Below are 14,088 nucleotides of genomic sequence, written 5' to 3' on the forward strand. Positions count from 1 at the left end.
ATGCATCCCACCATCGCCTGTCTGCTCCAGTGGTTACTCTGCAAGAACAGTGAAGGAGGAAACTGTTACGAAATCCTACCACCTCTGGATGAAGAAACTCAAGTCTGAAATGTTTTGACTCTCAATTAGAAACGGTTAAGTTTGCATTTCCTTTTTCGTTCCTTCAGTTTTCCAAGGGCTTCGTTTGGAAAGAGGCTCTGTTATACAACCAGGACCTTTTCTATGCTAGCATCACCCCTGCCATGGAACTTAACTCCTAGCTGCTCAGAGTGGTATAAATATACCAGATGGGTGGGATATAAATCAAATAAATAAATAAATAAGACTCTCCCCAAAATCTGTAACGGTATCCTCTCTGCCTGCATTCTGGGGTGGGCTAAAAAGAAAAGTTAGTTGAAAACTGACTTCAGCTTCTCTTGGCTTTTTTTTACCTGTCCAGTAGGGTGTTTATTATGTTTTAAAAGTATGAGACCGCCTTGTTTTTCAGGTGGTGACTAGAAGGGTGGCCTTTTTCATCCAAAAGCTGCAAACCCCTTTTTTTTTTTAAAAAAAAAAAGAACGCGCAGTGGTTGCTCAATAGGTTAAAAGATTAAAAAAAAACCAAAACATGGCCACCAGAAGAAGAAGAAATGTGCGAAAAAGGAAGCTAAAAAGGCGGACCAAGTCCGGCGAACAAGAGCGGTAGAGAGCAGGTGATCATCATCCTCCGGCGGTTCCTCTTCCTCTTTTTTTTTTCAGAGCCCAAAGGAGGCATGGAGGAGCGCAGGCGGCGGGGCGAGGAAGTCGAGAAATAAATTGGGGGGGGGGGACAGCAGGCTCCTCTGGCGCCGAGTTAAGAAACCCGAGTTGTGGGAACGCAGGGAAGTCCGGGGTTTGCCCCTTCCCACGTTGCCCGGGGAGGGGGGGGGAAGAGAGTCCCGCGCGGCATCCTTGCTTTTCCTGCCCACCCCTCCCCGAACCGCCTCCGCGCGCCCAGGTGAGTCCTCTCCGAGGGAGGGGCCCGGCGCCCGGCCAATCGGAGCGAGAGGCTCCTCCCGCCCTCGGCCAATCAGCGGCCGAGTCAGGGAGCCTCACCTGTCCCGAGTTAGCGGCGGCGGCGAGGGAAGCGCCCGGTTGGGGTTCCCGGAGGCGCCCGCGGAGGAGGCTCGGGCGTTACGCGCGCGGGGCGGCGAGGGGTGTGTGTGGGTTTCCCTCCTCCCGGGTCTCTTCTTGCCGATCCGCCCGCCAAGGGACCGGGGACGATGGAGGGGCCGCTCCGGCTGCCGGACGAGGCCGCCTTCGGAGCCTTCCGGGCCGAGTGCGAAGCCGAGCAGGGCTGGCTCAGCCGCTACCGCCGGGAGGGGATGGCCGTCTGGGGGAAGCCCCCTCGGGCCGAAGACCCCGCCGTTCACCGGGTCAAGGTGAGACCTTGTGTGTGTGTGTGGGGGGGTCCCCTCGGCAGGGGAGGGGGGGGTCGGGGGGGGAGAGAGAGAGACTTCAGAGAAGGACGCCAGCGTCACGTGTGAGCGCTGAAAACACGTGTCAGCGGGCGGGGGAGGCACCGACGGGGGACGCCCTGCCCCCGTGCAAACGCGCCCTTTCTCTCCCTCCCCAAATAAAATCTCCTCCAGAAAGGAAAGGGTTGAACGTCCTTCACCTGGTGGTGATCCCGGGAGTTCATCATCACTCGCTCCACCTGCGGATGATTGGTCAAAAGGAAGGGGCTGGGCATTGCTGGGTCACACTAAATTAAAGAGAGAGAGAGAGACAGATTTAGTTTGTATTTTACTTGTGGTTTAATCGGTTTATCTTTTGTTGTATTTTAATTGTATTTTAATTCTGGTCAGCCGTCCAGACCTTTGGGTAGAGTGGGCGGCATATAAGTTAAATAAATAAAACAAATAATAAATAATAAATAATAGTAGCCTATCAAGTCTGGTCTGAAGATCCAAACTGATGCAAGCCTGGATGCCCCGTTTTTTTTAGATTTGGGATTTTTGCTTTAAACTGAGTTTCATTTGTTGTTCCTGGTTTGTGGTGGGTGTATAACACCTGGATTTTGCGCAGCAGGTTTTTTTGGGGGGGGGGCGTCCCCTTTTTCAGGTTGCAGAGCTTTCTCTCCCTTGAATTTCAGGTTTGCCTGTCTCTGGACCTTAAGACCTCCTGGGAATCTTTTTATAGCCTCTTGTGTCTCTTCCGGGTGGTTGTCAGAAAGGGAGAAAAGTTGGCAGCATTCAGCAAAAAAAGTCATGGCCGGTCAGTAGCCAGTGCAACAGAAAGGAGCCGTAAGAAGGAAGGGGCCAAACAGGAAGGAACATAACGGGACATGCAGGGGGCCAAGATGCAAGCAAGCTACTTAATATTAAACCACTTTAGTTCCTGTTTATTTTTACAGGGAAGACTTATTTCATCTTTTGAGTATTTACCCATAACGAAGCTCTGCTGACACATTTTCCTAGTTATTCTGCCTCCCCCAATTATATCCTTTGCTTTTTGGGTGTACAATTTCTTCGTTGTCTTCTCTGTTTCATATCACTTTAAAAATATGCAGGGGAAAAAATCTAAGAATATAGAAATGTATTGATTTTATTTATTGAAAATATTTTTACCCTGCTTTTTTTCCTTGAAAAAGGGCCCAAGGTGGTTCACATCATTAAAAGACGATATTTAAAGTTGAAAAGAATTATACAACAGTGGTTAGCATCATTAAAAAGCAATAATTAAAATTTATGAACAGTGATTCCCTCCACCCAGCCACAAAAGCAGGTGCTTAGAGAAGCTTAAAAGTGCTGTGTTTTGGATCAAGGCCGTAGAAATAAACATTTCCACCACACTTTATCGGCCTGGCTATATGTCAGTTGAAACAGGAAATTTTATCATGTTTCTGGGGTTATTTGCATAGAGATTGAACATTATTATATATAGCCCTCACTATCTGAAACTTGTTTTCTTATTGTTGTTGTTCAGAAACAGCAGGCACTGTCAAAATTATAAAAACATTGACTGGTATTATATAACATACAAGTTTTAACCAAAAACCTAAGCATCTGTTACATATCGGCGCAGTATGTATGCTGTTCCTAATATTGCCGTGTTTTTTTTTTTGTAGCTCTGATGGTGTGATTTCTGAGATGTGTGATTGCTTATAGTTACTGTGTGAAATTTCTTGTTATTGTTACCAAAGCCCTGATGATGACAGGGACCACTGAAGTGTGTTTCTTCTGGAGGCAAGATGTCTCTGTACTTTGTTAGTTTTTCCAATTCTTTATTTTCAACTCTGGCATCCCTTGGAATTGCAGTGTCAATGATCTGGACATTTCTTCGTTCTGTCACTACTACCGTATGTCTGGTGTGTTACGTTCAAGGTGTCTGTCTGTTTGGATTCAGAAATCGCACAAGATCTTGACTTCCTCATTTTCTCACACCTTCTCTACCTGATGTTCCCATGGGTTTTTGGAGGCTGGCAAGTTGTTGTTGTTGTTGTTGTTGTTGTTGTTGTTGTTGTTGTTGTTGTTGTTGTTGTTGTTGTTGTTGTTGTTGTTGTTAAATAATAATTTATTGTTTGTTTGTTTGTTTGTTTATTATTATTATTATTATTATTATTATTATTATTATTATTATTATTATTATTATTATTATTATGGAACAATATCAAGAAATTTCACACAGTACTATAAGCAATTGCACATCTCAGAAATCATCAACAGAGCTTCAAAAAAGGCCATATTAGGAACAGATATGCAGATATCCTGCGCAGATATGCAACAGATACTCAGGTTTTTGGTTAAAGCATGTATCTGTTATATAATACTAGTCAATGTTATTATAATTTTGGTTATGCCTGGTGTTTTTGAACAACAACAAAATGTCCTCTGCTGATATTTAACAGCTAGTTGGTTAAAACGTGTATGTGTTATATAATACCAGTCAGTGTTTTTATAATTTTGATTGATGGTGTTTTTGAATAATAATAATGTGCCATCAAGGCAATTGTGACATAGGACAACCCCTGTTCAGGATTTTCCAGGTCCTCGGAAATAGTTGACCCTTCCCTTCCTCTAAGGCAGTGGTCCCCAGCCTTGGGCCCATATGTTCTTGGACTTCAACTCCCAGAAATCCTGGGCAGCGGAGGTGGTGGTGAAGGCTTCTGGGAGTTGTAGTCCAAGAACATCTGGAGGCCCGAGGTTGGAGACCACTGCTCTAGGGGACGCCCTGGGACTGTGCGGCTTGCCCCCGAGCCCACCCGGGCTGTCTCCTCACAGGAGGTCCTTATGGATATTGCCAAAAAAGGACTCCCCCCCCCAACAAATATGAAAAGATGAAACCCATCTGGTCTCAAGAAAGGACTTGTACATTTTGAAAGCGAAGAAAATGGTGGAAAAGATTAACTTGAACAATTTCTAAATCGAAGGGAGATGCCCGACGTTGTAAATAGGGGTGTCCAAATTACTGGATACTTAGGGAGTTCAGAAGCTAATGTGAGGGGCTTGCGCCTTACCCAGCAGGCATCCTTAGTGCCAGGAAATGCGCTGGTAAGAAACCAAAGGACCTGTTTTAAGCCAGACTTCAAAATAGCTTCTTTGCTCTCTTGGGCAATACAGCCCAGCAGCTGCGGTGACATAATGCTTTCTGGAGTATCACCAGGTTCTCCGATGCCTGCTTTCCATGAGCTTCAGCATCTCCCAGTCCTCTAACGATTACGATATAAATTTTACAAAGGGGGGAAAAACCAGAAAGAGAGAGTTCTGCAATGTTGCAACACGAGCAAATGAATTGTGCCGTCCACGTTTGTGAACTGCAGTCCATTTCATTAAATGCACGGAGCGTTTCTTAACTGTATTGTATGCACAGTTTGGAGGTTGGAAGACTTTAAACTGAGATGAGTGGGAAATGAAAGAGAGCGAGTCATAAATGGCTTTTCCAGATAACACCATGAATTTTGAGAATGCTGGTCGATATGAGAGGCCAAAATGGAACTCTATGCCACCGTTGGCTGTGGTTGGGTATCGCTGCTCTCCTTCCATGTCAATTGCATTATCTGTGAACTCATTCCAGATTATAATTAGGGAAGAGTGACGTGGAAACATCCCCTAGCTGTCAGCCTGAGAATTTGTCAGATAACTGATGCAGAACTTAATGACTGCATTGGCCTTTGACATTGACTCCTGTCATTGTTTGGTTAGCCAACCAGGAAGTTGGCCACTGAGTCAATGATTTACCAAGCATCCAAGCTGAACTCTTATGGTGATCTCTCCCTCTCTCTCTCTCTTTGTTATTTTTTGGCTAAGCAACAAAATAGGAAGAGCAAAATCCAGGTATTCTGGATACAATAAAGACCTAACTATTTCTCACTGTGCTGGGAAGCATTTTGGGTAGCTCTGGTTTGAACGTCAAGATAATACCAGAGAAATCTAAGTTCCCATGTGCATTCAGCTGAAAAGCTCACTCCAACTCTTAGGACCATCGTTTTCATTCTGATGCCCGCCAGGTCCCCAGATACAAAAATAGATAAATTCTAAGTTCTGTGCGGGTCACACAGCCTACCCCTCACTCCTTAACCTGAGCTTTTCCACTCAAATAGGACATTTTCTTACTGCCTGGATTCTCCTTTTCCATAGTTGACGTTGAATTAAAACTCAGCGGCCAGCCCATGTCATGGATGGGGTGATGCCATCTTATCCTTCCCAGCGGTGCTTCGTAGTTTGACACTCCACTGGATCATTGTGGTGTAGTGATTAAGACTAAGGTTTTGGAGACCTGGGTTCAGCTGTTGACTTAATTGTGACACTCAGAGAATCATCTTAAACCAATCATAATTGTCTCACTCTGACCTTCCTAACAGGGGTTTTGTGGTGATAAGGCGGGGGATAGGAGAGTCGTGAATGGGTTAACCTCCTTGGAGGACTGTTGGGTAGCTCATTGATTAAGGTCTCTGGCTGCTGGGCCAGAGGTTGGGGGTTCGATTCCCCCACTAGGCCTCCTTGACGGGCGATGGACTTTATGATCCATAGATTACTCCTTCTGGCTCTGAAGTTCTAAGGTTATTATATTATTATAAAGTTAGGTTATAACTGTAACAAATATTGTAAATGAAACAATTAGGATTGATTGCCTTTGTATGCTCCTTGCCGTGCGCTTGCTTTGATGATGTTCTTCTCTGGATCTGTAGGGTCGCATCCACATGCCGGATGTGCCAGCTGAGACGGCCTACGACGTTCTCCACGACACAGAGTATCGCAAGAAATGGGACTTGAATGTTCTTGAGACGCACGAGATTGCCCGCCTTTCGGACAACGCTGATGTAGGCTATTATGCGTGTGAGTGAGGTTGGTTGGGAAAAGCTGAAAATAATGAGATGATTAGACCCGGTAAACAAAAAGTGCAATATCACCAGTGGTGCCATCAAGGTCATGCTTAGGGGCAAATGTCCCAGGTCTTTACCTATAAATCTTCCACCAAGTACATCAGGGATGTGCATTACTGTTTTCTAAAAGGGTGAGGCAACCCCCCCTACACATACACACATGCAAAACTTCAAGTAAAATATCTAAATTTCATAAGATTTTGCACAGCACAAATCCCAGCTTTCGATTTTACTTTATATCATGTCATTTCCCTCCTTTTCTTTTCACTAGTTTCCTCTTAATTTTACAAACAATACTCCTTCAGGGGGTCTTAAGCATTGAAGATGCTACTACAGTGTCCAGCATGCTGGATTTCTTTGTTTTTATTTAAACGAGCGAGGCTTGTAACTCTTGAGACTCTGAAGGTAGACATGAAAATATGTGTAGAGAAGTTGGAAGTTTGGCAACATGCTGCAGAATTCTTGATCTCTTTCTGTAAGTTGCAAATGTAGAACAAAGTCGGTGTAGAGTATTGGATTAGGGCCATGTGAGGTAGTCTCCACATTGTCTTGCCTATCTAGAGATCTAACTGGGTCTCCTTGGTTCAATCACCGTCCCCTAGTCTTGTCGTACCTCTCAGTTCTGAGAAGAATACAAGGCTGCCAGGAGAACGATGTACTCCACTCCTAATTATAAAAAGGGGATGGGAAAATATTTAGGAAGAAATGTGTGAGACAACTGTTTCATGCAAATTCTGTATTAATTAAGCCTCTGGACATGAAATTGAAATAATTTTTCCCCCTGCTTGGCTAGGGAAATGTCCAAAGCCTTTGAAGAACAGAGATGTGGTGACCTTGAGGTCTTGGCGAGTCTTGGACAAGTCTTACATGATCATCAATTTCTCCGTCAAGCACCCGGTAAATGAGGAAGAGGTGGAGTGAAATGGAGGTGGTGGTGGGGTTAAGCCCATATAGACGGGAGGGGGATTAATCGAGAATCTGCTCTGAGGTTTCGGCAGAGAAGGCTCCTGTAGACGGATTATCGTCTCTTCCTCTGCAGTTGTGTTGCCGCTCTTGCGATATTTGTGTGATACGATTGCTGATCTAGAAACCTCAGTGGGCTGGGACTGGATGCTTGTCGGTCGAAACCAGCAAAGCCCAGCTTCCTTGCTGGACGGGTTTCTTCTTGAGAGACAGCTGCCTGACTAGGATTTAGTAAGGGGTTGCTCTCACTTGCCACCATCACTGAAATACCGCCGCTGGCAGAAGCGCCATGCTGTATATTGGCCACAGGAAATCCAAAGCTGAGGCTCTTGAGCTTTCTTTCCCCTTCCGGAGGTTGAAGGAGCACTTTGCAGACTGGCTGACCTTCATGGTTCCTGAAGGCACTGCAGCACCCTTCAAACCATAGAGGGGTGTTCCCGATGACAACGAAATATCTGTGGGAAGGGTGGGAAGCTTGGCCACATTCGTTGAGTTTTGCTCATGACAGTAGGCAAGACCTTCTTCCACCACCGCCTCCAGGAAGTGGTCCAGTTCTGACCCAACTGGTTATTGGCTTGACTTTCTTCTTTTGCAGAAATACCCTCCACGCAAAGACCTGGTTCGAGCCGTGTCACTCTTGACCGGATACTTGGTACAGTCCACTGGACCCAATAGCTGTAGTTTGACATACCTGGCACAGGTGGACCCGAAAGGTAAGTGTGTATCCTGTAGCGAAATAGAGGCTCCTTATTGAATTTGATAGGTGTGAAAGACAGATGGGAGACTGCCCAGGGATATAGAGGGTCTATATCCTGACGCCCTTGGAGGGCCAGGGCTTCCAAGCTGAGCTGGCAGCGCTGGAGCAGATGAACCAAGGATGTAGCTCCTTACATTTCTGTGTCACAAAACTAGCCAACATGCCTTGTTGCTGCTCAGTTCAGGGAAGCTGGAGGTGGAATAAGCAGGAAAGGTGCCCCTGTCAAGGGGCACTTGTGGCTCCGCCCCCTGAGCATGTGGCTCCGCCCCAGGGGCGTGTTCTTTCACTCTGAGCGTCTGATATCGGAATTGTTCACAAATGCCGGTTTGAATTCTCTCCCTCCCTCCCTCTCTGTTTATCTTGTGTCTCTCCATGCTTTCTTCGCACGAGGGTTTTGTCGTCTGCTTTTAGCTGCTGTGGCTCTTTCCTAGATGTCGCGGCGTTACTTAAGCCTTTCCGTTCTCCAGCAAATATATTTGATCCCAACCTGGGTTTCTTCCCTCCTTTCTGTTTCTCGAGAGGTCGCTTTCGGGTAGCAATTTCATTCGGTTCGTGGGCACTGAGTTATGCCGCTTGATTTTTCTCAGGAAGCTGCTGGCTTTTGCTGTGCGGTCCCCTCGTTGTGTTTTCTTGGCGAAATGGACAGGTTACCCATAACAGCCTTTGTTTGCTCAGCTCTCGGCCTCCTTTCTTGGCCCATGGGGGGGCCTTGGGTTGCTCTTCAGCTGCAGTAGAGGCTGAAGGTCTGAGAAGTATTCTTAAAATTTAGTTCCTTTTGAAGTTTCTTTGCCTTTTTAATGGAGTGTGTCTGTAGGTTGGTTTGGGACGAATCCTGCCAGGATGCGCTAAAGCTGAGCTGTGTTTCTGTTCAGACAATTGATCAACCAACAATGTTTGTGTGTGTGTGTGTGTGTGTGTGTGTGTGTATGAATTCAGGGACAGGAGGGACTAGTGGACTAGATTCTGCCCATTGTAGTGTGTTTTGCACATTGATGCTTGCTATACCTTTCCTCTTCCCTTTATTGCTCTCCCCTGCCTCCTGGTACATCTGATGATCGGACAGACGGGCTTAAGGTCACTCTGTTGGGAACCACGACCAACTAGGGTGTCTAAGGGTGTGTTTCCTCCCTTTTCTTCTCTAAACGTAGGATCGTTGCCCAAGTGGGTTGTCAATAAAGCATCTCAGTACCTGGCGCCAAAGGTAAGTAGCACCTCCTCTGCTCAGATGAGTCAGTTCTCCTGAAGACAACATGAGTTCGCTTTACGCCATCTGGATCTGATGAACTTGGGGGGGGGGTCTTCCCTAAGAAGGAACCCTATTCAAATGTGTGCAAGTTGCCTCCAGCCTGGTGGTTTAGTGGGAAGGCAGGATACAAATTTCATGTGTCCACGCCTGCATTCCTTCGTTGGGATCAAATTAAAGGAGGGGGAAGTCCCGGTGGAGAGTGGCCTTCTCAAGAGGAGAGCCTTCCTTATGCCTGTAAAGCCAGGACCCCCAATTCAGTGGGACACCCGTTTCTGCAGGGGAATCATTTCCAAGCCTCCCTCGGCAGATGCAGAAAAGCCTGGAATGCTATTTTAATAATGAGCGCTATGCATGTTACCATAGTCTCTCGAGACTGAAGGATGTCTACTCTGAAGTCTTGTTAGACATGATCAGCTGCTTCAGTAGCTTCCTCAAAAGTAGTTTTCTTCATTAAAGAAAAGGTGAGCTCTCTTTCCCAGCAGCTTCCAGAAGCCGTGGTCAGTCTTGTACATAGGTTGCAGGGCTCCCTGCAATGTTTAACACACACATACACACAATTCCTGAATGTGCATACACAAACATTCACATGGTTGAAATTACAACTCAGTCAGAAGTGGACAAAACAACACTTCCCCTTTCACTCAACGATGGGGTTAGGGGCGCCGGACCCCTGTGTAGTTCAAAATCTGTGTACAACTCACACGGAGGGAGATCTGTTTTCTCTGTCGGAGTTCTCTTCTATAGCATTGGCAATCCTTTCCACGGAGTATCACGGTCTTGTGTGTCATGAACCTTAAAGGTCCTTACGACTCCCTGAGGCTGGATTAGAAATGTTACGTTTGTAGACAACACTTGTTGACCCCTACAGTGTTGAACTCAAAAGATTCTGGGTGGCCAACGGCACAGACTGTTTGGAAAAAAATATCCAGATATAACTAAAAGCGTGCCGTTCAAACCCATGCAATTCAAGCAAGAAGTGTGCTCCCACTTCAGTCTTGCTCATGTTCCAAAATCATCATCCTCATGTCTTACGGCTCCCAAAGAATCCCACAAGGAGAGGTTTGGCTCTTGGGCCCTCTAGAGTTGACCCCCTGAGATGTGTAAGACCCTTCAAGCATTTCTCATGAACTAGTCGCCAGTTCGCTCCCCCCCCCCCCCGTGCAGGCACGCATGAAAGTTTGCTGGCTTTTTTACCTCCAAGGGGAAGGGCCGTTACTGTCCTATTCTTTGCCTCGGGCTGCAAAATGCCTTGGACGGTTTTTGGGTTTTCGTTGTTCTCATGGCATGTTTTCCCCAATTCTCTTATTTCGTCAACCTTGGGGGCCCAGCTGATGAAGAAGCTGCACAAAGCGTGCCTGAAGTATACTTCCTGGAAGCAGGAGCATCATGCCGACACAAAGCCCTGGCTGTACCCGGAGCAAAACCAGCTCCCTTACATGGCCATCTCTGACCTGTCTCTACAACACGCTTCCTCTTTGGAGAACATCGACGAGAGCAGCTTGATGGAAGCCAGAGATGAGAAGGGGGACACCAGCGGGTCAGAGAACTGACGATCCAGGAGCCAGCGAGCTCTGTTTGGGAGCTAGGAGATTTATGCTGCTCTGTTCTAGTGCCTAGCCCACTTAGTTTTACAATAAATGGTGGGAACTTAACGTGTGTGCAGTTTCTTTTTCTTGGATTGCAAGCTTGCGCCTGGAGACGCCTTTCCATCCACCCTTCCCGACCATGTTCTGAGACTTTCAGATTCTCGCCGTTGGTCAACAAACAGGACAAAGGGTGCTCTGAAAATTATTAGGATCGCCTTGCGTTCTTTCTAGGGATGTAAATCTTCACTTGTCTTGTCATCACAGCCAACACCGCTGCCATCATCCTTTGCTGCTGCTGCCAGGAATGTGTAAAAAAAAAACATCCACTCGGTCCTGTTCTTTTTATTTTATTAGATTTCTACCTCGCCCATCTAGACCAAAGGTCTACTCTCTAGGTGGCACTTACGCTTAGGAGAACAAAAATGGCCGTAAAAAAGGGGTGGATATTCACATGTGAGCCTCTCAACCTTAGCAGAAGAAGGGAGGATTAATTTTTCTCTACTGGATCCTCGGCTGTTTGGTTGGTGCAGTTGATCCAGGGCCCCTCCCCAATTATGAGCCAAGTTCTGGAGGAGTGATATGGCTGTGGTTTCTGGTATAAACTGAAATATCCCTTCCTTCCTTTCCTCCATCCTTCCATCCATCTTGCTCTTCACCTTAACAAGTGACCAGACCAAATCTTACAGCGCAGGATGGCTGACTGGGTAGAGAATAAGCTCAGTGGGGAATGGATGGCGATGAATGCCTCCAATATTCTTTTTTTCCCTGCTCACTGTAACAGTTCTGGACTTCCCCCTCCTCGTTGTCATCTCTTGGATTACAGTACTTCCAAACAGCAAGCAACCAAGAGCTATTTTTTTCTTTGCTTATACTGATCTAACCCTATGAACGTTTGTGGTCTGGTCAGGCCCTAATCGGCACTCTTGTGAGGGAACAAATCACTTTCCGTTGCCTTTTAAAGATCTATTTTTAGAGAGTTCATTAAGGAGAACTGTTACCAATGGTTCTATACTGCCAACGGTTTTATACACCCCCCAGAGACACATCCACTGCATTCATCTCAAGAAATGGGTTTGGACACACACAAGCTTATGAAAAATAAAAATGAGTTATAATCTTTTAGCTGCTACATTACTATCTCCGGTTTCTTTTTTTTGACAACACAGATTGAGGGCGCAACTGTACGGGGGGCGGAGGTGTTGAGGGAAATTCTATGAGTTTGTGGTGAGCTGGTTTACATTTTTTTTCCTAATGATTGCAAGATGCAAAGGGAAATGGGGTCTCCTACTCTCCCATCTGTAGTTTTCCCTTCTGCTGCAGGGGCTTCCATTTTTTGTTCAGTTCAGTTCAGAGATGTGATCGCTTGAACTGATGCAGAAAAGCTGCCACACAGTCAGGAACAGTAAACAAAGCCCTCCAACAAGACATTTTCTTCTGCTTTTTTTAACAGCTAAGGGTAAAACAAGGTCTCTCTGGGAAAGTCTCAGCAAGACTTGTTTCTTTTTTCCAGCTAAGGGTGAAAAGGCCTTCTTCCCCCCCCCCTCCCGCCACCACAACTTTGAAATGGCTTACAATGTCAGCAAGACTTCTATTTTTTTTGATGGCTTGATGGTAGCACTGATGTGCTAGATTGCCTCAATGCCCTCTTAAAGAAGCTAATCAGAGGAGGAAACAACAACAAGAAGCCTTTTTACAGCTTGTTGAGGCAGTTCCTTTGTAGTGCGCCTCCTACAGGCACTTGAGTAGAGTTGCAGACAAGGCGCAGAAAAGAGCTTTTCTCCTGTCTTCCTGTATGACCACTCAGGCCAAACAGATCTGAATTCTCTGCTGCAATTTCACAGCAAATGAATGTTAAGTGAATTTGCATTTCCTTCACTGTGTCATTGCACCCTAAGACTGCTCCTTTTTCTTTGTTTGGAGTCCTCACCTCCTACTCAAGATTTCCTTCCTTTCCAAACTCGCTGGCCTCCCTCTCTCATCCCCACCAGTGACCCTGGAAGGATTGACAAACTCATCAAGAAAGCACGCGATTGGGAGGGGAAAGTGTTAGAAAAAGAGAGTAAGGGTAGCTCAGAAAGAGCGGCCAGCACGCTCACATCTGAAATGGTGCTGGTGCTAGTCAGGATGTCAGGCTGGCAAATGAGCTCGGGGCCCTTACCCAAATCATCTCCTTCCCCATTGTTGGGAGTTTTTGCAATCTCGCATGCTGCCTTTAGTAGGTTTGGCTGGGAGATACTTTCTCAGACTGGAGTGACTATCAGTCTATACAGCACCAACCAATCATTCCTTTCCTGCCTGTGTATTCACACCCCTCTGCTAAGAGCTTTTTCCTTCTCTAGAGTCTGAAATCTCTCGTTGAAGGCAGCCATGTTGGTTAGTTTGCTGTTTATCTGTTCACAACTGTAAGTAAAGAATATGGTTTTTTATTCTTCCTGCTCATGATGTCTCAGTTAATGAGACTGCAAGTGCCAGTTAATGAAAAAATGGGTGGACTGTTTTGAGCCTGGCTGCTCTCTCCGCAGCTTCTCCTCCTTAACTCTTTGGACAACACGAGGGCTTCCTTGCTATGACATCATCAAGCCTCCCCCCAGTCCTTCCTTTCAGGGATGTTGGCCAGTCCCGAGTTCGAGTCTTGAATACCAAGCCCCAAGTCCGAGTCCCTATCATAAAGAAGCTTTCTTCCCCCCCCAAAAAAGGGAGGGGGTCAATAGTTGCGAGTTGAGTCTTAAGTCACTGAAAAAGAAAAAAAAATTTAGTCAAGTCACCAGTGCGACTTAAGTCCGACTTGACAGCGCGTCCTGCGATTCCTGCTTCCTTTTTGTACTTTCATGCCTTGATGCTTTTTTTAAATCAGCTTCTTCCTTGCACAGAGAATGTGGTGCCTTTTAAATTGTCCTTAAAGGCACTGCCACAGTTTAGATTTTGGATTCTGCCTGATGGCTCACAAGGTTTCCCTGCATGTTATTTATTTTTGCATTTCAAACATCAGGGGCATGGAGAGATGGGGACCCTGCCCCCCCATCCCATAGGCTAAAATTACTTGCCAGGCTTTTGGTCCAGTTCTTGTGGCTTAAACTGCAGTGCTGTGGTGAAAACTCTGCTCATGGCCCAGGGTTCAATCCCAGGCAGCCGGCTCAAGGTTCGCTCAGCCTTCCATCCTTCTGAGATCAGAAAACGTGAGTACCCAACTTGC

At 46.2% G+C, this 14,088-nt stretch overlaps 1 protein-coding gene and 1 long non-coding RNA gene across 3 annotated transcripts; both read left to right on the plus strand.

The window, feature by feature from the left end:
- Positions 1 to 5: 5 nt before the first annotated feature.
- Positions 6 to 542, plus strand: LOC144584507 (uncharacterized). Its single transcript, XR_013538807.1, has 2 exons — positions 6 to 134; positions 488 to 542. It is a non-coding gene; the product is annotated as an uncharacterized LOC144584507 (long non-coding RNA).
- Positions 543 to 1,092: 550 nt separating this feature from the next.
- Positions 1,093 to 10,961, plus strand: LOC110086644 (START domain-containing protein 10). 2 transcript variants are annotated; one of them, XM_020807709.3, is made up of 6 exons: positions 1,093 to 1,400; positions 6,149 to 6,296; positions 7,137 to 7,240; positions 7,902 to 8,019; positions 9,212 to 9,264; positions 10,638 to 10,961. In XM_020807709.3, the coding sequence occupies exons 1-6, from the start codon at positions 1,242 to 1,244 to the stop codon at positions 10,857 to 10,859; spliced, it is 804 nt and encodes a 267-aa protein (XP_020663368.3). In that variant the 5' UTR covers positions 1,093 to 1,241; the 3' UTR covers positions 10,860 to 10,961. The 2 variants fall into 2 exon arrangements, with proteins under 2 accessions (XP_020663368.3, XP_072837193.2); XM_072981092.2 differs by lacking the exon at positions 7,137 to 7,240 and having other exon boundaries at positions 1,221 to 1,400; positions 6,149 to 6,280.
- The last annotated feature ends 3,127 nt before the right edge of the window (positions 10,962 to 14,088 follow it).

This window comes from Pogona vitticeps, chromosome 11 (genome assembly GCF_051106095.1).
Source record: "Pogona vitticeps strain Pit_001003342236 chromosome 11, PviZW2.1, whole genome shotgun sequence".
In the NCBI taxonomy this organism is placed as follows: domain Eukaryota; kingdom Metazoa; phylum Chordata; class Lepidosauria; order Squamata; family Agamidae; genus Pogona; species Pogona vitticeps.